General features: G+C 38.4%; 1 protein-coding gene across 1 annotated transcript in view; it reads right to left on the bottom strand.

Moving 5' to 3' along the window:
* The window catches only part of PKP4 (plakophilin 4), a 234,729-nt gene that overhangs the window by 51,014 nt on the left and 158,736 nt on the right, over window positions 1-24,979 (bottom strand). The window contains exons 5-7 of the mRNA XM_054722743.1: window positions 9,278-9,403; window positions 8,971-9,161; window positions 5,190-5,742 (exon numbers count right to left, since the gene is read on the bottom strand). Of these exons, the coding sequence (XP_054578718.1) occupies window positions 5,190-5,742; window positions 8,971-9,161; window positions 9,278-9,403 (870 nt within the window). The remainder of the gene's footprint in view (window positions 1-5,189; window positions 5,743-8,970; window positions 9,162-9,277; window positions 9,404-24,979) is intronic.

Below are 24,979 nucleotides of genomic sequence, written 5' to 3'. Positions count from 1 at the left end.
TTTTCTTAAAAAACATCAACAGTTGTTTTCATAAAAACCCACATACCAGATTCTTGTTTGTTTTTTTTTTAAAATACATTTTATTGATTTTTTACAGAGAGGAAGGGAGAGGGATAGAGAGTCAGAAACATCGATGAGAGAGAAACATCGATCAGCTGCCTCCTGCACACCCCGCACTGGGGATGCGCCTACAACCAAGGTACATGCCCTTGACCGGAATTGAACCTGGGACCTTTCAGTCCACAGGCCGATGCTCTATCCACTGAGCCAAACCGGTTTCGGCCCAGATTCTTGTTTACTGTCTTTCCAGTGTAAAGAAAAAGTACAAAGTTAGTGCATGAATATTAAATCATTTGAAATATTCTTTCATTCAAATTGCTAATAACTAATGTTTACACATGGGACTCACGGTAAAAAAGTAGATTTCAAACCCAAACATTTTATTTTCTAAATAAAAGTGTATTAGTATATTCTATACTATCCTGCTCAGAAGTTTGTGAGTAAAATCTGCCACTTGCTAAGAATACCAACTACAGTTATATCCAAATATGAGCAAGGGAAAGCACAAATATATCTGAAGTCAGTCATATATTTGCTTTTAAAAAGGTTGCAAATAATTAACACAGTAACTAATTGTAAAAAGATAGCACCATTCCCATCCTGTTAACATCTCAGTTAACCATAGCACAAATAAAAGCAAATGGGCTTGAGTGTGAGTGGTAATTATACGTTGCTTACCGAGGAGTAGCAAGAAAGTTAATACAAAAAAACTTCTAAAATGAATGATTATTACCTACCCTGGATAGCAAAGTGACATGGGAAGAAACCAAATGCATCAATCTGGGTTTTAACTATGGGCTCCTCACTTGCTAAAAGAAGATCAAAGGTTTAAACAATCCTGTAATTGGGGGTTATTCAGCCAAACCTTCTCATTTCAAAACCAAGGAAAATGAGAGCCCCAAAGGAAATATGATTTATCTCCACCAGAGGTACTTTCCAATAGGGCTGCGAGGAACCCAGGTCAGTGGTCTATCACTGCACACTCAGCACTGGACACGCTATCCCTCAAGGGTCAATGAGAAGTGGTGTGAGAAACCCTGAACTCCACAAAGCCCTCTGAAAACACAAAATGAAAGAGCAAGAGCAAGGTTAGCCCTCCAGGGCTCCACAGAAGCCGATGTAATTCTAGAGATGATATTAGGGTTGTTACTTGAAAGTTCTCACTTGAGGATCTCAGCTTTTTATTACTGGCAGATTGCTCATTCTTTCAGCAGAGTACAAGCTCCATTTCTTTATGGAGCTCATGAGTGTTTTGAACAAAAGGGCAGGCTCTGTTTTTTGTTAATGATGACACAAAGCAGGCAGGTCAATATAGCTAGTCCTTGGTAACCTTATCAATACGAGGTGCAATGTTAACACTCAGGAGAGCCACAAACACTCTTGATTCACCGAGACTCAGAACATCACTCACACTTGGGTAGAGGCAAGGCTGGCGCTGGTGGTGGCCCCACCATCCATGGTGCTTTGAGATAAGAACAAAGCATTCTGTGCCAGTATTAGAACATTATATTCTCACTAGAGGCCCGATGCACGTAACTCGTGCAAGGGCCTTGGCCCGGGCCCTCGCCGGCCACCACCGCCAGCCCCAGCCTGGGGACTCTGCCGCCTCTGCTGCAGCCCCGCCCATTTGTCCGGAAGGAAGGATGTCTGGTCTAAATAGCATATTATGCTTTTATTATTATAGATTATTATAGATGGTGGGAGGATCTGGCTGCATGCTCTGCTGGAATCCATAAAACATGAAAATACTGTAAATATTTACTATAATTTCATGGGAAAGGTAACAAAATGAGCTGACTTAGAACAATTAAAAGTATCCAGTGAATATTCACTTACAGGACTACTAGTGAAATGAAACTACCATGTGACAGACTATAATGTGAAATAAAAGACAGAATTATAGTGAGACATAGTACTTTCTTGATATTATAAATCTTCGTGAGTAACATAACAGTAATTGTAACTATTTTGTTTATCTGATCATTCATGAGAAAAAGTAAAACACAGGGTCCTATAGATTAACATGTTAAAAATAGAAAATTATATGGCCTCTACAGATTAAGTTAAATAACTATGTTTAGGAACCCACAATAATTCACTACCTTTTAAAATGAAAGACAACTAATTATGTTCTATAATTGTTAATTAGAAATAATTTTTCCAGAAGTATTTCCAGAGTAATTTTTATCTCCCCATCCAAGTATCAGAAAACACTGATCTTCCACAACAATACTTTTCTTTTCAATAGTTTCTATTTGCAATTCCACAAATACCTATTACTTTACCTGTTACAATGATGTATTACCTGTGATTTAAAACTGTTATATTTAAGACATTGGAAATAAACACATATTTATCTCCCGCATATGGATTCTTTGTATTATTCTTTCAACTTTTCTTAGCATGCGATGATTACATTGACATATTTCAGGACAGACATATTTTTCTGTTGTAGGAATTAACTTATACACACATTACATCATCATTTAAGTTATGATCAGCAAATATCCAAGTGTCTGAGTCCATTATAAAATATTGCTTCAGGCTTATTAATTAGCAAATTATTACTTCTTTGAAATCAAGAACCATAGCAAATACAATGGCATCATTCTCTGAAGTAAGAATAAAAAAGGGAATTCACAAAATAGAATCCACATTCAGAATAAGTGGGCAGATAGATGATGGGAAACATTTTCAAGGAAACCCTTTGCTTCTTCTGAAGATGGTAGCATTCTAGGAAAACCTCTGTGCTAGGCTAGGTATAATTTCCCCCGACTGTAACATAAAGTCTTATTTCATCTGTAAACCACAGGGTTAACAGGGTGACAGTGTTTATGTGCTCGCTTCTTTCCTGGGTTTCCACTTCGCTCTTCACAGATTACTGCACAGCCATTCTAGACATACACAGGGAGGAAGACAGAAATCTCCAGAACTATCTATCTTTTAAGGTTACCTTGGGAGATAGGATTTCATAAATGATTCCCACCTCACGTTGCTGTATACTTTTCAGAGGCATGCCAGGAAATATCTAAGCCAGGTATACCTCTCTGATGGCTGAGTGAAGAGAGGTGGTTTTTCCACTAGGAATTTATTCGAGCTCAAAATCAAGTTCAATATTAATTCTTCATGAAAAATTATTCAATTAGAAAATCTCAAAAAGGATTTACCTTTCCTAGAGGCCATAGGAAAACACATTAATTTTACTACACAAAAATATTAAAAAATTCTATAAAGCCCTGGCCAGGTTGCTCAGTAGAGCCACAAACACTCACTCACACTCGGGCAGAGGCAAGCCCGGCACAGTAGATTGCGGGTTCGGTCCCAGGTTGGGGTGTATACAGGAGGCAACCTATCAATTTTTCTCTCTCTCTCTCCCACTTCCTCTCTCTCTAAAATCAATAAAAACACATCCTTGGGTAAGGATTAAAAAGAAACTTCTGTAAATAAAAAATACTAAAAACAAAAGTCAAAAGACAGATTAGAAAATAGGGAAATACTTAAGAAGAATTTATAAGGGACTAATTTATTTCAAGTATAAAAAGCTTTACACCTTATAAAAATAGGCAAGAGACCTGAACTCATGGTTTACAAAAGAAATAAGATGGCTGATAAACATGAAATCTTCCTCCTTTGGCATAACTCAGTAGGCCATTCACAACAATAAAGTACAGTTTTGCCTACGACATTGGCAAAAATGAAACATTCTGTGCTAGCAAAGGTACAGCGGAAACAGCCACACTCAGACTAGTGATGGACATTTAAATCTGTGCCACCTTCCTGGAGTGTAATCTGACAATATATCAGTAAGAACAAGTATGTAGTCAATCTAGCAATTCTGTGCCATGAAGTGGATCCCACAGCTATCTTAGCATCTATGTGTAAATATGCAGGAATAACAGTATGCGTATTGAGCATTGTTGTCTCCAATAGCCCCAAATGAAAAACCTAAATGTCTATTAATAGGGAAGTGATTAAATAAATTATAATGCATCTATAAAAATGAGGTCCTAGGCATCCACTGAGAGAATGAAGTAAGCTCTCAGACATATTAAAAAAGAAGAGCCCTAGTCGGTTAGGCTCAGTGGATAGAGTGCTGGCCTGTGGACTGAAGGGTCCCGGGTTCGATTCCAATCAAGGGCACATGCCCAGGTTGCAGGCTCAATCCGCAGTAGGGGGCGTGCAGGAGGCAGCCAATCAATGATTCTCTCTCATCATTGATGTCTCTCTCTCTCTCTCTCTCCCTTCCTCTCTGAAATCAATAAAAATATATTTTAAAAAGAAGATACATATTATAGAATCCCATAGTATAAAAACACAATATATGCACATTTGTATGTAATGAATATACTTATATAACAAGCAAACATTCTGGAAGGTGCATAAAGTGGTGAGTGGGCCTGCATAGGGACAAAGAGGAGCTTGGGACTTTCCCTTTTCACTTAATATTTCTTTTGTAGTTTCAATGTTTTTTTTACCATTGTGTATATGTTATTTAAAAAATGTAATTTAAAATACTAGCTGAAGATAAATTTCATTTTACAAAGAACCATGCCGACATATTGTGTGGGAAGCCCTCCATGAAGACAGCCTGAAGGAGATGGCTGTAACATCAGGAAGCTGGCTGCTGTCTTTCTGATTTAATCTAAGTGGCATTTGAAGCCAATTCATAACTTTGTGTTTTTCCCATTGGGATGCTAAAATCAAAGCAGTTGGTGAGAAAAATCCATATTCTAGCCTATACTATGAAAGCACTTTTTCAAAATATTAATATTTAAACAGATATTTTGATACTACCTTTTAACATAACTTGGGTTTGGATATGGGTAGGCCTAGGTGATACAAAAACCTTTCATTAAACAAATAAACTAACAAATAGCATAGAATTCCAACCATTCTTCTAAAATGCAATATTACCTTTATATCCTAATACTGTGAAAGAAAAAAGTTTATTCATTGCAGAAGAGGTCAGGTGATGTGAACTACAGAGGCCGAAAGATCGGTCAGCCTGAAGTCCGCAGTATACATTTAGAGAAGAGCACACAAGCTTTCCATGTTATCACGCTCTATTTTAGTGGAAGTTACACAGATGTTCTCACGGGACTTTATCGAGTGCTGTCACCTGTACTCACCTGTCAGGCTGTCTGGCCGGGGTGGAACCATCCTCTCATAAATGTCATACTGCTGCTGTCCATATTGCTCCATGTCGTGAACAGTCCTTTGCAGTGAAGGTCCCAGATGTTGTGGTACGGCGGTCATCCCTGAGCGTTTGGGGGACGACGACCCCACCTGGCCTTGGGATGGGGAAGCTACTCGAGTCTGTGCATCCGTCAGGGTCAGTGGGGACCCAACTCTGACGGTGGTTTGGTACTGAGGGGTTGGTCCGTTGGGATTGGAAGTCTGCCGGGAGGTGACTGACCCAATCCTCCGCACAGCTGCTGGGGAGGCGGGTCTCTGCGCAGAGTACGGAGATGCTGCCCGCTGAGCAGGTAATGTGGTGGAGGAATATGCACTGGGGTTCAGTGGTCGGGAGTCGGTCACTGATGGAGAGCCAAATCCACTACCCAGAGAAGTTCTCAGTGACCCCCTTGAAGGAGACACGCCTGTGCTGATAACATAAGAAGGAGACTGTGCTCTAGATGGAACTGAACTAACTCTTCTCATGGCCCGATTGGCTACTGATGGCTGATAAAAGGGGAAAAAAGAGAATGGGTTTATCAAGGGTTTTGTGTCCATTGTCATCACAGAAACAAATGCATATAGCTCACTATAACATGATTATTTTAGGCATCCAAGTTTCTTTTCCTTTTTATGCTTTAGAGCTGGATCTTAATATTTCCTTATTGCGTTTTTCTTATTCTACCTTTTTTTGGTGGCATAATCTCTAACTTTCCCCTTCAGAATACTAAATTCAACCAGTAAAGAGAGACCTCAAGACATCTACTATCCCCTTTTCTTCTGTATTTACATTTTTGCCTCTTGCCTATCCATTTTCATAACACATAACACACTGTGTTGCAAGTATGACGTGTCACTGGAGCAATGTACTTATTTTGTTCCCCGAGAGTCAAATTTTGGCCAATATAATGTATTTCTGTACAACAACAACAAAAAATTGAATTAATTCATGTAATGTAGCTAGAGGAACATCTATAACTGTTTAGTCTTTATGGACTGGCCCCATTAACAAAAGGAATGTGCTCTCTCAATGCTGAATAAATGAATGTTTGGACGGCGCCTGGGGTCCACCCTCTCCCGTGAATTAACTCTCCAGGGACAGCCTGTTTGCACAGGTGCTGCAGCCAAATTTGTCTCTTCTTTTAGCTCTAGTGTAGCCTCTAGCAATTTCAGCCAATTCTTTTACCTCCTTTAATCTATTAGCTCTTATCTTTAGGGGGTGGCTTTAAAGAGATACAAAGGTACCCCTAAAAAAGCTGTTCCCACAAGAGGAATGCCAAAGTCTCTGCTGGGTTCCTGGCCTAGCCAGCTGGAAAAGACCAGAATCAGAAATGAAAAACATTTCTGCCAAGGCTGGTCGTTCTGTGAATCCGTAGACTCCCGCAAACACTGGGTCTCAGATCCCTTTCTCAAAGTGGTACAACAATGAAGAATATGGGGTGGACTGGAGAATGGGCCTAAGGGGAACAGGCAGGGGAAACAGACACTAGGACACTGGTTACAAGCCCAGGACCCGGCACTTGCTCTGTATCTCCTTAGTGATTGCCATTACCTCCTCACTTTTATTTGGGCAATAATGGCAGGGATAAGACAAGGACTTTGTACACTCCTAGATGTCCTAAGGGAAAGCATGCTAAGTCTCCAGGTGTCACAGCTACTAGGCTGGCTGAAACACCTGCTCTGAGACATCATGCTCAAGCTCAATTCAGGGAAGTCGAGGATATGAGGAGGAAAGAGAATTGTTAATAAGCAACAGGCAAGAAAGAGGGGGGTTAAAAATTAGTAGATAGTTGGAAAATTAAAATCTGTGCTTTGGGTTTAATAGTGCTAAAAATAAGAAAATCCCACATATGAACTTTTTACTACCAAAATGGGATGATACTTGGCCCAGATAGCTAAAAAATGTATTGTCCAGACTATATGTAAATTAAGTTTTAGAGACACCTCTCACACCCCTTGCAACTTAATTCATCAGCTCTAGAGACAAAATAAACTTATAATTAAAATAAAAAAGAGGTAACATGACCACTTTTAGAGGGGAAAAAACAGATAATTTCTGTAATTAAGATTATTATTAAAAAGTGTGACTTCAGACCTGCTGACAGAAATTCACCTCAGACATGAATGCCTGGGAGCATTTAGTCTAAAGTTTCTCAAACTTTTCCATCAAAGCATTCCTAACAGCAAAGGAGTAAATGTATAATCTGAGGACTGGGGGTGCAGCTTGAAGTAGATTGCTTCAGGCAATACAAGATTTTTTGTTTTAGCTTAAAATTTGAGGCACTATATTTGTATTTGTTTTAATATAGAAATGTTTCTCATTTCTTAAAAATTTCCCCTAGATTGTTGAGCCCAAGTCCTATTATTTCTCCTCTGGCACTGGGAACGCTGGCTGACTTCTGTGGTACTTTCAGGGCTTCCTGTACTGCATTAGGGGAAGATGAGTGTTTGCCTAACTTGTCTGATCATCTTACCATGTTTCAGAATCAGAGAAATCACTAAGGTACTTGGACAGACGGTTATCCTCACTGATTACTGACACTCAGAACTCCTACTGCTTCTATTAATTTTGGAATATGCTGGTGGACTGAAGTGAATAAAGAGGCAACAAGTCAGGACTTAAGAAGTTTTATAAACATACTAGAGGCCCTGTGCACAAATTCGTACAAAGGTGGGGATCCCTTGGCCTGGCCAGCAATCAGGGCTGATCAGGGCCATCTTGCCCGGTCCAGGGGAAGGACTGCGGGAGGTTGGACGGCCGCAGGAGGTTGATTGTGGGAGCACACTGACCACCAGGGAGATGCTTCTGCATTGAGCGTCTGCCCCCAGGTGGTCAGTGCGCATCACGGTGACCGGTGGTTTGGTCGGCCAGTCATAACAGTTGCTTAGGCTTTTATATATATATAGACTAGAGCCCCAGTGCACGAAATTCGTGCATGGGAGGGGGGGGTCCCTCATCCTGGCCTGCACCCTCTCAAATTCAGGACCCCTTGAGGGACATCCCTCTCGTAATCTGGGACCGCTGGCTCCTAACCACTCGCCTGCCTGCCTGCCTGCCTGATCACCCCTAACCACCTCTGCCTGCCGGCCTGATCGACCCCTAACCGCCTCTGCCTCGGCCCCTGCCACCATGGCTTTGTCCAGAAGATGTCCAGTCTAATTAGCATATTACCCTTTTATTAGTATAGATAAGCAATATTATTATTTTTTTGATTATCAAGTTAGAAAACCCTCACTTAACAGAACGGTTATGCTTCTGTAGGCAGAAATATTTATATGCTAGCAAAGAAAAGAAATGTGTTCTCAGGGAGTAATTTCAATGATGAAGGCAAAAACCTTTGGTTGGAATGGGTCACTCCCATTTCATGCAGGTGTGGAACTACTGCTCGACCCTCTAGTACTCTGGAGCATACTTTAGCTCTTGTCTTTTCCACACAGTTCTCTCTCACTCCCCTCATGCAAAAATTGCTTCTTTTAAACTAATTACTCTTCTGTGTCTGGAATTTATCAGAATCCATTAACAGGAGCTCATTTAAACAATTAAAATATTTTTAGGTCTCATGCCTAAAAATTCCTTAACACCATAGACTTGCAAAATGTAAAATGTATTCACTATTTTATCCTTTCTATAAATTCAAAATTGAACATATTGGTTTTACTTTTTAAAAATACTCGTAACAGATATTCCAATTAGGAGGGTATTTCTTTACAAAGATCTTGATGTGTTTGGTTTACCTGAACCAGAGTTTGTCCTTCAGCTCTTGAATGCCTCACCAAATGGTTATTAGTGGATGCTATGAATGAGTGCGATGGTCTATTGTCTGCCTTACTCAAGTTCTGGCTGTTGTGGAAACTTCCTGTTTCCTGGTATCCACTGTCAGAATAAGAATTCATCTGCGTTGAACTTCTTGAGTTACCCAATGATCCTGTAGGAATGAAACCAGCAGGAAATACCTTTATTTTACACTTCTGAGGTTCGTGTTCAGAAATAAGATATTAAAAGAAAATCTAATAGTGAAAAGGTAACACAACAGACCCTCACTTTCATGGAGAGATGTCTGTTCTGGTGAATAGAGGGCGCCTGGCTCTGGCTCTGTCCTGATGAGATAGTTGTTGGGATGGACAGTGTCAGAAGCTCTAGGCTTGTTTACACCAGGATTTGGCACATCTGTAAGAAGACAAGTTTAATTAGCTAAATCTAAGGACAATCTTACATAAAAACTTGCTACAAAGGTTGTTATTTATCAGTAACGTATTATAACCTTTACATTAATACAAGACTATTTCTACCTTAAACTGTACAATCATTTGCCTATTTTCTGTAAGTTTCATATACTCACTTTATTAATATATTTTGCTAAATGTCATGTTCATTTTGATTACCAGCCTCAAATTAATATATACCCTATATTAAATAAATGTTCTCCCTTGGAAAACTCACCTCTCTGGTGACTTCCTCCAAGAGGATTCACAGACTGCGTGATAGTGGTGGCTAAGAACTTGAAAAGACCTTCCATAACGGAAACTTCTGAACTTAAACTCACATGGTATTCATATTATTGCTTGGCAATAAAACCTCTGAAGACAAGGCTAGCTTTTCATATCATATTTCATATCATCTAAAATCAATGGAAAGCTGTACAGTTTTCAGTTACAAAATTATGGAAACTTTAATATCTTATTTTAGAGTTGCAAAGAAAACTTAAATTTCTTATCCATTTGCTTTCTTATTCTTTTAGTCTTTTTCCAAATGAATATAGACAAATCTAACTTGATATTGTCTCCTCTAGGCAAATCTAGTCCTCCCATTATCTTGTTTTATTGTCAACTGTACCACTCTTCCATCTTGAACTTAAAAACAGAACAATTTATCTCCTTTCCCTCTATTCCAATTTGTTTTATTTTATTTTATAAATTTATGTGATGTAGATTATATTGCCTTTCCCCAGTACCTTCAAAATACACTTGCCCATGTTGTGATTATCTTCATAAGTCTTTCTTTCCTCAAATTTCATCCTCATGTTGCTAACATTCTTTTTTCAGAAATACTGCTTCACTCTCACTTCAAAGATTTAAATTAAATCTTGTATCACATACTGAGCTCCAAACACAATCGTGAGGATTTCAATGCCTTCATGTCTCTTTCCTTTCTGACTTTCTTCCTTTACTTATTAAGAGGCTATTATATGCCAGGCCCTAGGTATATAGTTATGAGGGAAGACAGGGCACGTGTATGTGTGAGGAAGAGAGAAAGAAACAGGGAGAGGGAGAGGAAATGAATGAATGAATGCCAATATCTGGGGGAAAGGCGCTTAGGGAAAAATTCCTAAAGGAAGTAAGATCTAAGCAGTATCCACTTATCACAGGAGGTCAGTTTGTCCATTCTACCCCAATCCACTAGAATATAAACTCATCGTGGGCAGGAACTTTGGTTTGTATACTGTTACCTAATTGTTTTCTCGGTGCCTAGGATAGGTGCGTAACACTCGGTAGTGCCCAATGAATATTTATTGAACAAACTCCTAACAAGAATAGCAGTTCTGAGATCATTCATACCTGGCATCATGCTATGGCTTTATTTTACTGTCCTCAATAAAGTTTGTCTATGTGAAAGGAAGTAAAACTTTTAGGCAGTGCTGATCAGGCTAGTTTTGAAGGTTCAAGGTTTATGGGGAAACTGGGAAATCCCACTACATTCTAACCCTTCAACTTGATGTCAAATTCAATTCAAGGCTTTGTTTCCTAGCCTCAGGAAAGATTTGCTGATGTTCTTAATATAGGTTTTTAACTACCTACCTCTTGATTTATTATTTGACAGTACACTTTTAGGTGGTAGAATTGTGTCAGTTCTGAATTGTGTCAGTTCTGAAGTATGGTATTTCAATAAAAATTACAGTGTATATGGTTTCCCTGGTACATGTTGAAACATGATGTAAGTATCTATCAGGCTGAAGAGTTACTGCTTCATTTGTAAGTCTTCTGCGTGAAATTCCAGAGTTCTAAACATTCTTACTCAGCAATTCTTGAAAGAGTTTTATTAAGGACTAGAAGCCCAGTGCACAAAATTCATGCATGGAGGCGGGGGGGGGGGGGGGGGGGGGGGAGACGAGACGGAATGGGATGTGCCTCAGGCCAACCTGCGTCCTCTCGCAATCCAGGACCCCTTGGGGGATGTCAGGCCTAAACCAGCAGTCGGACATCCCTCTCACAATCCGGGACGCTGCATGCACCAGTGACCATACTTTTCATACTGGGGAAAGGCATCTTGCTGTTGTATGGGCAGGTACATTTTTTTGCCCTGATTATAAAAAGTAGTACACAACATGATCATTCTGAGGCAGCAGTACCATTTTCCCCATCTTATGGGTGGGAAAACTGAAGCAGAGAAAAGTTAAGTAATTGTCTTTGTCACACAGTTTTAAGTGTCAGAATCAGGGCTGACCACAAAATGTGCAAGCCAGAGTCAATGCATGTTATCGCTGCATCATTCTGTTTTTTTTTCAGTTAGAGTAGCCTTCCCAGGTTTTAATTTTTAAATCTAAGAGACTGTTCCCAATATATAGGGTAGGGTTCCTAGACGTGGCCAGTTATCAGGGCCATCTGTGGGGTGAGTGGGGAGTGGGGCGATCGGAGGCCCCTCCCTCCCCCGCTGGTACCCACGTGGCGCTGCCCGCTGGCTGGCCCTACCCCACCCCATCACTGCTGCTGGTTGCATCCCTCTGCTGTAGGTGACTGGCAGGGCGCTGGCCGGCCGGCCCCGGCCCCCAATTGCCACCACAACCAGTCGCCTCTCTCTTGGGGGGCAGATGTTCAACACATGAGCTGCCCCAGGTCAGGGGCAGTTCCTGCATTGAGAGTCTGGCCCCTGGTGGTCAGTGCATGTCATAGTGACCAGTCATTCCGCTGTTCAGTTTACTTGCATATTAGGGTTTTATTATATAGGATTATGTAAAATACACAGTCTGTTAGGCTAGAAAACTTTTGCAGGGACTTGGAGTGCCTGGGAAGAGCTACAGAAGAGATGGCCTAAAATCAGAGCTATGAGCAGTTCACCTTTGTTTCTTCCAGGAGTGTGACACTGGAAAATAAAATATGAAACAGCAACTAAGTATGGATAGGGAAGTACCACTGTGGTGGCTTTAAGACTTCTCATACATGAATAAAATATACTGCATTTTTAAAAGAAAAGAATGTTTAGTTAGTCCTGAGCTTCATCTTTAGTAAAAGATAAAACCTGGGAAACCAATACATCAAAGCTTTTGGATTGGGAACACTAGGTAGCATGCATGCCAGCATCTAAAAATTATCACCATGGAAACCAGAAATCATTAGTTTGTGTATGCCTCCACCTTTTATTTTTAAACTATTGGAAGTTGTTATTTAAAAACAGAAAGAGAAAGAGTTACACTAAAAATGTGTTTCTTCATATAATGGGAAATTTTCTCAAAAACCACGTGACAAACAATTGTGCTCATTTAAACATCTTTAAGAGAAGCCATTTAAAATAATCATAGAGTAAGCACAAATTGTGACATTCGTGATTCTACACTAATAAAAATGCCTCAGAAAAAATATAGAAAAGGACACGGGTAGCTAATTTAGGGACACTAAATTAATAGATTCCCATGTTCCCTAAATCCAATTGGAAGATTTAAATAGCTGTGCTTACAGAACAGGCCATAGGTTTTTTCTTTTATGAGTAAATGGACAAGTTAAAGTTTTAAAAAGTTGATTTAAGAGATTTACTTAATATGAACTATAAAACCACCAAATTCTATACATGAATGGTCTTTGGTCATTTTTCTACTTTTATAATGGAGCCAGCCCAATGATAATGTGTATCCGCAAAGACAAAAAGATACTGACGTATCTTCTCCATCATTAAAACTAAGTTAAATTGTTTTCAAAATAGTTTTACTATTATTTACTGCTTCTTTAAAAACTTGTAATTCACAAATTCTACACACACATCTAAATGTATGTACACAGTCAGCCTCAATCAGATAAACAGAAAACCCATTTACTAATTACTGAATAAAGTGCTCTATGTAGTATGGTAAGGTTCACAATTATTAATGATGCGTTATTTGTGCAATCTTACTTTAAAAGGAATGTCTTTTAACAGCATCTGCTGTATGGAATGGAAGAAGACACTAGTCAAATTTACCCGAGAGACTGCAGATATGATGGGGTTAATCACTTTAAGATTGGTGCTGTAAACTATAATTAAATAGTTGGCATGTTGTTATATAGCACAATCAGAACATGAAATCAAGAGATATTTTTATGAGTAAAAATGACAAACAGACTACGAATGCTACTTCTTTAATCTGTGTACTAAAGAACATGTGTTCCCTTTTTAAGAAAATCACAAACATGTTTTCTGGGATACCAGAAATATACTATGGGGCATTTTCAAACATCAAATTAGCATCTTCCAAGAAAATGCATATCTAAAAATACAGAACTTGAACAAGCTTCAAGGTAGAATGAAATAATCTCCATCTGTTTAAGACTGGAAGATTATTGGAAGCACGTTCCTTCTTGCCTATTACATTTCATCTGAGTGCCCCAATTTTATACAAAAAAGAAAAAAGTAGAAGGTTGCAGCTAAAAATATATTACTGGATAAGGAACAATAATGCTGTAGGTATATGAAAATTGGTATATTATCTACTCCATTAAGTTCATAGTAAGAGATGAAATACAAAGCAAATTATTTTATCTTTTCTGTGATGTACCTCCCAAATATATACCAAAATTGAATAAAAATATGCTCAGTAAAAAGCCCAAGGTCTCTCTGAAGAACTTGAAATTATTAAAATGTCTCTGTTTTGTTAATCTATGTCTTACTGTTCATGCTCCATAAAATGATGGTGGTATGTACTGTGTGTAAAATCACCATGGCAAAAGGAAGATAAAGATCAGTAAGGAGATTTGTTGTAAATACAAACCTGTAACTAGTCTTTCACAGTCCAGATACTGTGACCTTATTTGAGATTCTCATTGTTTGTACCTGTCCCAAGTTGCTTGGTGTTTATAAATGTGCCCTTACATAAAAGATAGTGTGGTGTGAGTTATGGCAGGACTCTTGGGATGGTAACAGTATGCAATATTAAGGCAAATGATACTCTTCTTGAATTCTGGCCTAAATTGAGTCTAGCTATCATACTCAGAGGGAAAGCACTTTGTAAAACATACAAGCAAAACATTTTGTGGTATGGGGAACTTCCTGTATGGCCATGGAACTCTTGCTTCCTGTAGGACAATAGGTCCAGGAAGGAGTCTACTTTCCACAGAGCTGCAGAAATATTCCCATGCCTTCCATGGCTAAGAAGTATAAAATTTGCTGCCAAATTATGAAAGGGGATGTGGAACATGGACCTGAAAAAAACTCCTCTTCTGTAACTTCTCTGACGTATAAGACTCACGTAACCTACAGTAGGTAACCTTATCATTGGAGGAAATGAGATCATTGGAAAATACTGTTTCAGAGTGAAAATGTAAATAAGCTGATGGAAACATAAAACGTAAGAACATTCTTTGGTCTATACAAGATACAGATGGATGTGCACTGATGCTTTAGGAGTATTACAGATATGCCTGGCCAGTGTGTTCAATGACCCCTGCACCAAGAGGTTGCTGGTTCAATTCCCGGTCAGGGCACATGCCCGAGTTGCAGGCTTGATCCCCAGCAGGAGGCAGCCAATTGATGTTTCTATCTCTCTCTTCCTTCCTCTCTCTCTAAAAATCAATAAAAACATATTTTTAAAAAAGAAAATTACAGATACCTGGAGTTTATTGGTTCAAACATAAACTACTACAAACACCTTATATCCCTGAAAAGTTGGGTTTTATGGAAGTGAAGATGTACAAGAACAGACAGAAGACCATGTTTCCTGAAACTATTCCTAGTCTGGTTCTCTTGAGTATATCTAGGTTCTTGGGTTTACACCAGTCTATGTCATGATTTAAATACGAAGTCATGGCTCTAAATATTTCACTCATGGAGAAAATGTTGTATGAGAAACCTACAAAAATAGAAACCAATAGTGAAGTTCACTTTAAATCTTGCCTTAAACATCAATTAGTCCGCCACTGAAAAAGCTCAGCTATTTGAATTCAATTTCACATACTGAGCAAACTTTGTATATGTAAAACTGGTATAAAGTGTTTGATTTGATTTCTAACAATGACAAATCTGAGCAGTATTTTAGTTTTATATGTTACCATGAAGATCTGGCCATAAATATTCAGAGATACAAAACAATTAAAAATAATTTTTAGGAAAAAAAATAATTCCCACAAATAGTCATATTAAGTATGTTTATCTGGGTACTAATTAAAATATCGGTATCACACAACCATAAAAATTTTATATTCCACATCTGTATAGAGGAAAACTTAAAAAACAAGGAATTTAAAAATATAAAGATAAAAAAAATGCATCACACATGTAAAGTGTCCAACACTGAGTGCAAGAAGTGGTTCATGAAAGGCCGCGGGGCTCTGGCTTCTATAGAGACAGCTGGAAAAAGAATAAGGGATTCGCTATGATGTAAAAGTTGGTGGTCTATGGAAAATAAGTGCTGAAAAGTCACACAAAAATATTTTTTCAAAGACACATTTCATTCCTTTTAGAAAAAATATGTTAATAAATATAGAAATGGGAATATTTGATAGAAACACAAGATAGATTTCTTCTGTTACATAAAAACCTTTTAAAAACTGCATATATATTTACCATCAAAATAAATGAATGGTTGTCTGCAACTGGTTTCTCTATACTTTTCTACTGAATTATCTTTTTTAATAAAGATTACTAAGATCAAGCTAAATGCAAACTAACTCTAGCATAAGAATAAAATGTGGAATAATAGATGGTAGGCTTTCTGATACTCCCCAAAGCAATAATTTTAAACTGAGGAAGTGTGGCTCTCTGTGTTGAGAAGGTGGTAATGGAAAAAGGAGAGCGTTCTGACTTGATAATTTCGATTTTATTTTAGATAGTTAACAGAGTATTTCTTCATATATCACTAAAACACGAGAAATTTTAAATATTTGACATGTTTGTATTAAACATAAAATGTTAAAAGCTAAAACTGGATATTTGATTTTTACAAAGCACTAACTCACTTATAGCAAGCATTTTGGGAATGTGTTGGTGTATCATATATAAACTAGAGGCCCGATGCATGAAATTCGTGCAAGAGTAGGCCTTCCTTCCCCTGGCTGCCGGCACCGGCTTCCCTCTGACACCCGGGACCCAGGCTTCCCTCGGACATCTGGTCTAATTAGCATATTATGCTTTTATTATTATAGATGGCTTAGAAACATTCACATAGGTGTTGGTGAAAGCAAAATGCTAGTATTTGTATCTCAGGGCTGCCACCTATGCACAGGCACAGTGATAAATGTAGAGTTCTAGTCTACCAGAAAGGCTGAGGCCAGCACACGGCCGGGAATTTTGCTCTATAAGGATTCATTTAACAAAATCCCAGCTATGCAGAAACACAAATTAAATAGCACCCATTAGCTGAGAAACTCATGTCATATCTCATAGCAGGTCTCATTCTATGTTAGGGCTAAACTTCAGAGTACGGTTTGCTGGCTTTAACACGTCACCCAACTTTTGAACCCTTTGTTAAAAATATTTGTATTTAAGTCTTTTTAATTAAAGTATTCAGAAATATAAAAGTAGAAAGGTAAAATTAACCCTCTTCCCAGATTTAATGATTATAATATTAATGCCATATTTTTGTTTCATTTGTCTTTTCCTGTTACAGAATTTTAAAAAAAGATCCCTCACATCAGATCATTTAAACTCTAAATACTTCTATATGTAACTCTATAAAACAAGGACTTTACAAAACTACAGTTATTCCATAATGCTACATTATAAGTTCAGACCAAATTTTCCTGATGTTTCAGAAATGTCTTTCTTCAGTTCGCTTATACTAGGTCAGCCTGAAATGAGGTTCAATGATTGTATTGAATGTGACTGCTACTTAAGTCCCTTAAATCTAAAAAGATTCCCCCCTTTTCATTTGCTTGGCTCACTGAAGGGACCATAGTGGACTCACACAGGATGCTCCACATTCAGAATTTGTGCCCTGGGTTTCTCAGGGTGGCATTTATACATCCTCTAACTTTAATACGTCTGCAATACGTCTATAAGCAGAAAGTTAGAGCTCTCAGGTCAAACTTTTGTGGTTTATGGGCGATGTTGTGTATTTCACATCATGTCATATCACCACTTTTACAGTTGCTAAGACAGCCAATTCAAGTGATGGCAGCCTGACCCTTCTATTTTTAAGTTCACCCTTCACCTTTCTCCCAGAACAATGGTTCCCAGCCCTTGCTGCACACTGCAATCACCTTGGGTCAGGGCTTAGAAACCACCGCTGACTGAGACCCATGCCCAGATATCCCAATTCCATCAACCAGAGTTGTAATCTGAATATTAGAAATTTAAAAAGCTCCCAAGGTGATTCTAATGTGCAGCTAGGCGTGAGAATATAGAGGTTTTTGCATGCATTGACAATCTTTGCTTGAATCAATTATTTCATTAGGGGATGCAAATTGGTGATTTTTTTTTCTTCAAAGTTTACTGCTCTTTCTACATTTATCAGGAGAAATTCTTTTGTCATATTTTAGAAATCTTTATGGAGTTAGTAAATCTGGGGTTATTTGGTTATCCTGAAATACAATCTGTATAGGATAGGCAGGATAAACTGTTAATTCTTCTCTTTAATTACCAGCAATTAAATTAAATTAATTATGAATAAGGCAGTGGTGCACAAACTACAGAGTGGAATCACCTGGGGCTCTTTCAAGTCTACTGATGCTGGTTCAGGCCCCAGATTTTTGAGTTGTGTAGGGGGAGGCATGGGCATCAAATTTTAACAGCTCCACATGCAATTCTAACGTGCAGCAACGTTTAGGGATCTCTGGAATGAGATGTTTGTACCCAAATTACCTCCAACAGTGATGAAAAAGTTTGGTTTCTGCTTGTTTTGGCAGTGGTTGTTGCATTTAAAAAAATATATTTTTTATTGATGAGAGAGAATCATTAATTGGCTGCCTCCTGCATGCCCCCTACTGGGGATTAAGACTGAAACCTGGGCATGTGCCCTGACCAGGAATCGAATCGTGTCCTGATTCATAGGTCGATGTTCAACCACTGAGTCACACCAGCTGGGCGGTTGTTGCATTTTTGTTGACAGGAAATGCATCTGATCATTTTGAACCAGATATAAAGGAAGAAAAATTGAAAGGAAATATGACAATTTTATTAAATTCCAAGATCAGGTTGATTTCTAATTTTCATAAGAACTAATCCTATAAAAAAAAAAAAGGCTAATATGCAAATCAGTCGAATGGCGGGACAACGTCACTATGACGCGCACTGACCACCAGGAGGCAGATGCTCAACGCAGAAGCTGCCCCTTGGTGGTCAGTGTGCTCCCACAAGGGAGCACGGCTCAGCCAGAAGCCGGGCTCACGGACGGTGAGCGCAGTGGTGGTGGCAGGAGCCTTTCCTGCCTCCATGGCAGCGCTAAGGATGTCGCTAATGATGTCCGACTGACGGCTTAGGCACACTCCTCATCAGTCAGACATTCCCTGAGGGCTCCTGGACTGCGAGGGGATTTCATGCACTGGGCCTCTAGTAAAAAATAAGGTTATCACTGGTAATGCTTGAAGTCTCCAAGGATTGTTCTGATTTAATAATTATTTCCTTAAATATACTGTTTAATCTGTCCATAAAATGTGTAAGGAAACTTAAAACAAATACTTTAAAGCCTAATAACTTATTAAAATTTAAAATGTTCATAAAGACTTACATTCCTACACCCTGCTAACATAGTAGGCATAGATAGGTAGATAGGTATATGTAGAAATATATATTTATAGGAACCCATTTGGACCTTGAGAGTGTTGGCATGAAGATTATTTCAAACAAAAGCATCAGCAATTCAACAGATGCCTTCCTGGAGCTTTTCTTATTTTTTTAAATTTTATTTTTTTAAACCACAGTCTACATTTAATAGCATTCCACACCAATGGCTAAAGTGAGAAGCTGATATAATAAGGGAGAGGGAGGGGGAGAAAAGGTTTCTATGGGAAGAAGAACAAATTGGTTTCTAGGGAACAAACAGGAGATAAGCAAGTTTGTGATAATGTTTATTTATACAGGTGGTCTTTCTTTCTCTCTCTCTCCCCACCTCCCTCCTTTCTCCTCTCTCCCTCCCTCCCCCTCCCCTCTTTCTTTCTTCATGTCATAAAACTTCTACAAAGAGGACCCATGCCCACTGGGTGAGCCAATGACCATGGTATGGGGGAGATGTAGGAATGAAGGAAATTTTTACCTTTAAATTCTTCTAGATTTATTTTTTAAATAAGAAGCATGCCTTACTTTTATAACAAAACATTAAAAAGTTAAGAGACCCCTTAGAGTGATGGTCAGGAAGCTATAGCACTGCAGTTGTGATAAGAAGACTATCACAACCCTGGGGCTAAAAAGGCCAGCATATAAGGGAGGAAAAACTTGGGACTCTAAGGATTTTAACAGAAATTTGCATTCCTCCTGGTGTTTAGAAGAGAAACAGCAAGGATTATATGATACAATTTTGTCATCTGTACAATTTATAGCCATAATAAAAAATATCCAAAACCCTAAAAAAATAGTCCTTTCTGCATGATTGCTACTCTAATAGCCTATTTATAAACAAGTAATATAACTTCCTATTGTAGCTACTTTATAAATTCAGTACATTCCTACTGAGGCATAAAGTGTTCCCATTTAAGTTTGAGTCTTATGATGTGCTGATGGTTTTTTGTGTTGTAAATTATTTGTTCCAGATGAAGAAAAAAAGAAAAATTGACTTAGGGCTAGTCTTTCATTTATCATTTATCTTCAGTATTATTATTCTTTTCTAAACCCACCCCAGTGAAAGAAACTTGTGCCCACACATTTTAGAAACAAAATTTAAATATATAAATAAAATATAAAAACTAACCCCAATATAGTACTAGTATATATTAACTATGTCAGTATGTACCACAAAATCATGATTTAAATGGATAGTATCTTAAAATTATGGTACTTCAATACATATTCTATAATAAGTGAATGTGGCACCGTGAAATTAAATAATTTTATTAATTTAAAATTCCTTTTACTACAAACATTTCCCTTCCCTTTCATATTTATTGTCAAATATCCTAACTGCACGGAATTGTTAATATTTTCTCTCCAATGCATTACATATTGCATTAAAAAACTAAGTCTATTTGTCCTTTATGCCTCTGGGTCAACCAGAAATCTCCCCATTTTTGCAATCCTGTGTCCTTTGATAACTTGTTGCTTTATTAGATACTCCCATCTTTAGATCTCTTTAATATCTTATCTATGAGTATGAATTCCCAATCACTTACTCGAGTTACATAATTTCTGCTCCTGCAACTATTTCCTGAACATTTTCTTCAAGTGAAAGAAAGCCTGACTCTGGCCTGGTGGGAACTGACAGTGGCATCAGCTCTGCAGGCTGCTACTCCTAAATCTACAAGGAGGGGGAAGGGCAGGAGAAAGGGTGGGTTTTCAGGCGGATGCGCTCCTCCTCCCTCAAAGCCAGCAACCACCTAGCCTAGGATCTCATAATTTTCTTTTCCTTGGAACAGAGAAACTGGGATGTTGCGATTTGTGACAAAATTCACTTTACAGGATGTGGCTGGCGGATTTAAGCAACAACCAATGATAACTTTGAAAAAGAATTCAATTTATGGCTTCAACAGCTTCTTCCTGGTGGGTAGCACACACGGTGTATGGTTATTTCAATGACTGAACTGGTGTGCTTTTTCTTGAGGGAAGTCCAAGGTTTTTTTCTTTAAAAGCTGTTCTGCACAATGTTTTCCATCATGAAGAAGTATAATTACATGTGCATCTATTTGTATGCTCATTTTCTTCAAGACCTATTTTTGTAATATGTATTTTTCTGTGATTCTGGTGTTTATTTTATTTTTTATTATATTATTCTTAACTACTTCAAACTTTGGTGGGACATAAGAGACTGTACAAACACATAAACTGTTAAGAGATATGAAGCTATGAACATGAAAAAATGCACATTTAATAAAAGAGAATAAAGGAACACTGAGATAACATGCCCTCTTCACCCTTTTTTAGCAGAATATACATAAAAAACACAAAAATTAATGGTTATAAAAAATGAAAGGCTAAGAAAAAGACAAAGCCAAAACAAAAAGTGACAAGCCTTCTTCTTCATAAAAGACAAAAGGACAATCATTTATGTTTTTAGACAATAGATAAGCAGTCCTGATAGGCTAGAAAATTCAGAATAATGAAGAGAGAAGGCCACAGAAGGCAAGGTAACAATTCTATATAATAAAAGCCTAATATGCAAATTGACTGAACGGAGGAACCACTGGGCGCTATGATGCACACTGACCACCAGGGAGCAGATGCTCAACACAGGAGCTGCCCCCAGGCCAGACAAGGTGGGTGCCAGTGGGGACCCCCCAATCACCCCGCCAGTCACCCCACAGAGGGAGGTGACTGGCAGCGGTGGCGGGGGGGGAGGGGGGATGGGGGGTGGTGCTGAGTGGGTGGTGCCAGGCCAGCCAAGGCGGGTGCCAGCAGGGGCACCCCGATCACCCCGCCGGTTGCCCCCACAGATCAGCCCTGATCACCGGCCAGACCTAGGGACCCTACCCATGCACAAATTTCATGCATCGGGTCTCTAGTAGAGCATAAATGGGTCAGACCAACTTTATTATTTCTAGGGAAGCATCTCCTTCAGTCTCCTTCCCAACTGGCCTGGGAAAATAAAATGTTTTGTAAAATAGACAATTCTTTCCCAGAAGTTGGAAAGCTACTTCTTTGAGCATCCAAACTTAAAAAGCTTTGGCTTGTTTTCATTTTTATTTTTTTACTTTCAAACAACTTACTATCCCTAGTACTGGTTAAAAACCAAGCAAGCAACCAACCAACCAGAAAAAAACAAGCATTTCTGGTTCTGTTGAACTGAATAAAAAAGAAATGAAAATCTTTTCTGCCTAGGGCATCCTGAGCTCTTAGAAAATGACTCTGCAGGAATTAGCTGTTTAAAAACAAAATTCAGCAGCTGGTCTCTGTTTCTGGCACTTCCACTGACTGTAACATTCTGACAACACCTGAGTAGGCAGGGAGCTCTCCCAGGTAGTGAGAGATCAAACTGTTAGGCTAACAGCTCACCTTATTGCTGAAAAGCTTTCAAAGTGCTAAGCTTTTCAAGTCAAATTTATAATAAAAAAGGTAGAAAAATTGTTTGCAAGTATGTGTAAAATATTAAAGAAATATGAGGAACAATAACAGACATTCAATCTTTAGTCCTTTTGTGTAATCTTTTATTTAGGAGACCAAGAAAATTGAAGAAAGATATTTCTTTTGTCAAGACCTAGCTGAAGACAAAGTATACTGAAGACTTTTGTTTCTTTACATTTAAGCCACCCTGCCTCAATCTGAGTAGGACTGCCAAATATAAAAACAAGTTGATTTTCATATTACATTCAGTATCTTTGTGTGCAAACTGGTAATGAGAAGACAACAGGTAAACTTTATAAAGAAGTAGCAGCAAAACTGTCATTTTCGCCCATTCCTTACTTACAATCAAACTTCTAAAGGGCATCTATAACTACTTAGAGAAAAAAAACATGAAATAAATCAGTTTACTCTTTTAACCATATAATCAAATTTCAGTTTTCTACCATATTATAGCTTATTACCATGGCTGAAAAGCAGGCAAATCTAAAATAAACCCTCCAAAATAATAACAAGTAATAACAATAACAAATAACTAGTTTAAATAACAAAGTGAAGTAAATATCAGTTGTGATTGCTGTGTTTGAAAGTTAATATACTTCCCCCTCCGTGCCAAGAGAAAACAGCATAGGTAAATATAACACCTCCCAGGACTGAATATGAGTTTGGGCAAGAGTACACTCTGACAAAAGGCATGAAGCACAGTTATTAGGTGTGAATTAGGAATGTGGCTGTGGTGAGACAGATGAATTATTGGAGCTGTATTTCCCTAACATTAAAGTATTTGGGGAGCTGTGTGTGTGTGTGTGTAATATTTACATATGTAACATATTTTATTGATCTATATTTAGTGCATTAGTAAATTGTGAAGGTGCTGGTCAAATGACTGAAGCTGAGTACATGTACTGAAGGGTAGAAAGAGTGACCAGTGCTCAGATATCTCATGGCCTATCATGTGTCTTCATAATTGAAGATCATTCTCTCTATGTAACTTACTTCTCCATGTAACCTTCTCTATATGTAAATCAACACAATTATGCACTGTGCCTCCTGGCTTTTTGGTAGTTAAAATCTACGCCTGTCACTCCCGCCCAATTCAGCATGGCTGACTGGTGTGGGTTTGGGGGAGGATGACACGGAAAAGCCAGGGCGTTTCTGCAGCTCTACTTGAGCCAACATGCTGGTGAGGCTGTACCTCCTTCGTGGTTTCAGCTAATGCTGGAAAACCCCCCCTGCCCCACCTCCAAACCGCAAAGCCCTTTGCCCTTGCAATCCTAGAAATGGTGGCAGCTTCCATTAATATGATTAATCTCTTGGGTGCTTCATCATGCTGTTTAATTCTCCCAAACCTTCCAACCCACCACACTTTCTTAACTATAACTTCCCTGTATCAAATCCCTCATATTCAGCTACCTGGCACCAGCCCAGTTTTCCTGGTGGCCCTGGAAGATACAGCTTTTATCCTTGGGCTACAGAGAACTCTCGCCTGTCAAACACTAACCCTTCAATAGAGAGGGGCAATACAGTGGTACTTTAATATTGTGTAGTTAGAAATATAAATGATGACACTAATGAGAGAATATGAGAGGATCAACCTCATATCCCTTAAGGGAGGGAGAATTAATACAATCTTTTCAGGAAAGCAACTTGGTTACAGTTATTAAGAGCCTTGAAAAATTTCCATATACATTAGATAATTTTCTTCTTAAAAATCTAGCTTAAGCCCTAACCAGTTTGGCTCAGTGGATAGAGCGTCGGCCTGCGGACTGAAGGGTCCCAGGTTTGATTCTGGTCAAGGGCATGTACCTTGGTTGTGGGCACATCCCCAGTAGGGGCTGTGCAGGAGGCAGCTGATCGATGTTCCTCTCTCATCGATGTTTCTAACTCTCTATACCTCCCCTTCCTCTCTGTAAACAATCAATAAAATATATTTTAAAAAATCTAACTTAAAGTAAATCAAAGATGCAGATATAATTTTATATAGAGATGTTTACCACAATGTTATGAGGATGAAAAATGAGAAACCTGAAGATAGTGTATATACTTAATAGTTTTTCTTTAAAGTATCCCCCCAGCCCCAAATTGTAGGTGTACACAGTATATACATTCACTGAAGAGGTCAAGGATACTTGATTTAAACATGGACACTATGTGCAATACAGCTATTAAAGGCTCTCAAGAAACAGTTCTGGAATAAATTAATGATGCAGTATTAAAGATGAACTAACAGAAAAAATTTATATTAAATGGTAAAGTTTCGCCAAAGCCAATTAACAAATGCAGTATGGTGTGCCTAGCATTTTTCTTTAAACTAAATTTTTCAAGTCACTTTTTAACAGTTCATAGATCTGCTATTTCTACTGAAGAATGTTGGTCAGGTGACTTTCTGCTCAAAGGAATTCCAGTTGCTCCCCCAAAACTTGC

Source organism: Eptesicus fuscus, chromosome 11 (assembly GCF_027574615.1).
Source record: "Eptesicus fuscus isolate TK198812 chromosome 11, DD_ASM_mEF_20220401, whole genome shotgun sequence".
Lineage (NCBI taxonomy): Eukaryota > Metazoa > Chordata > Mammalia > Chiroptera > Vespertilionidae > Eptesicus > Eptesicus fuscus.
Note: the sequence above shows the minus strand (reverse complement) of the source record. Positions and strands in the feature narration are given on the sequence as shown.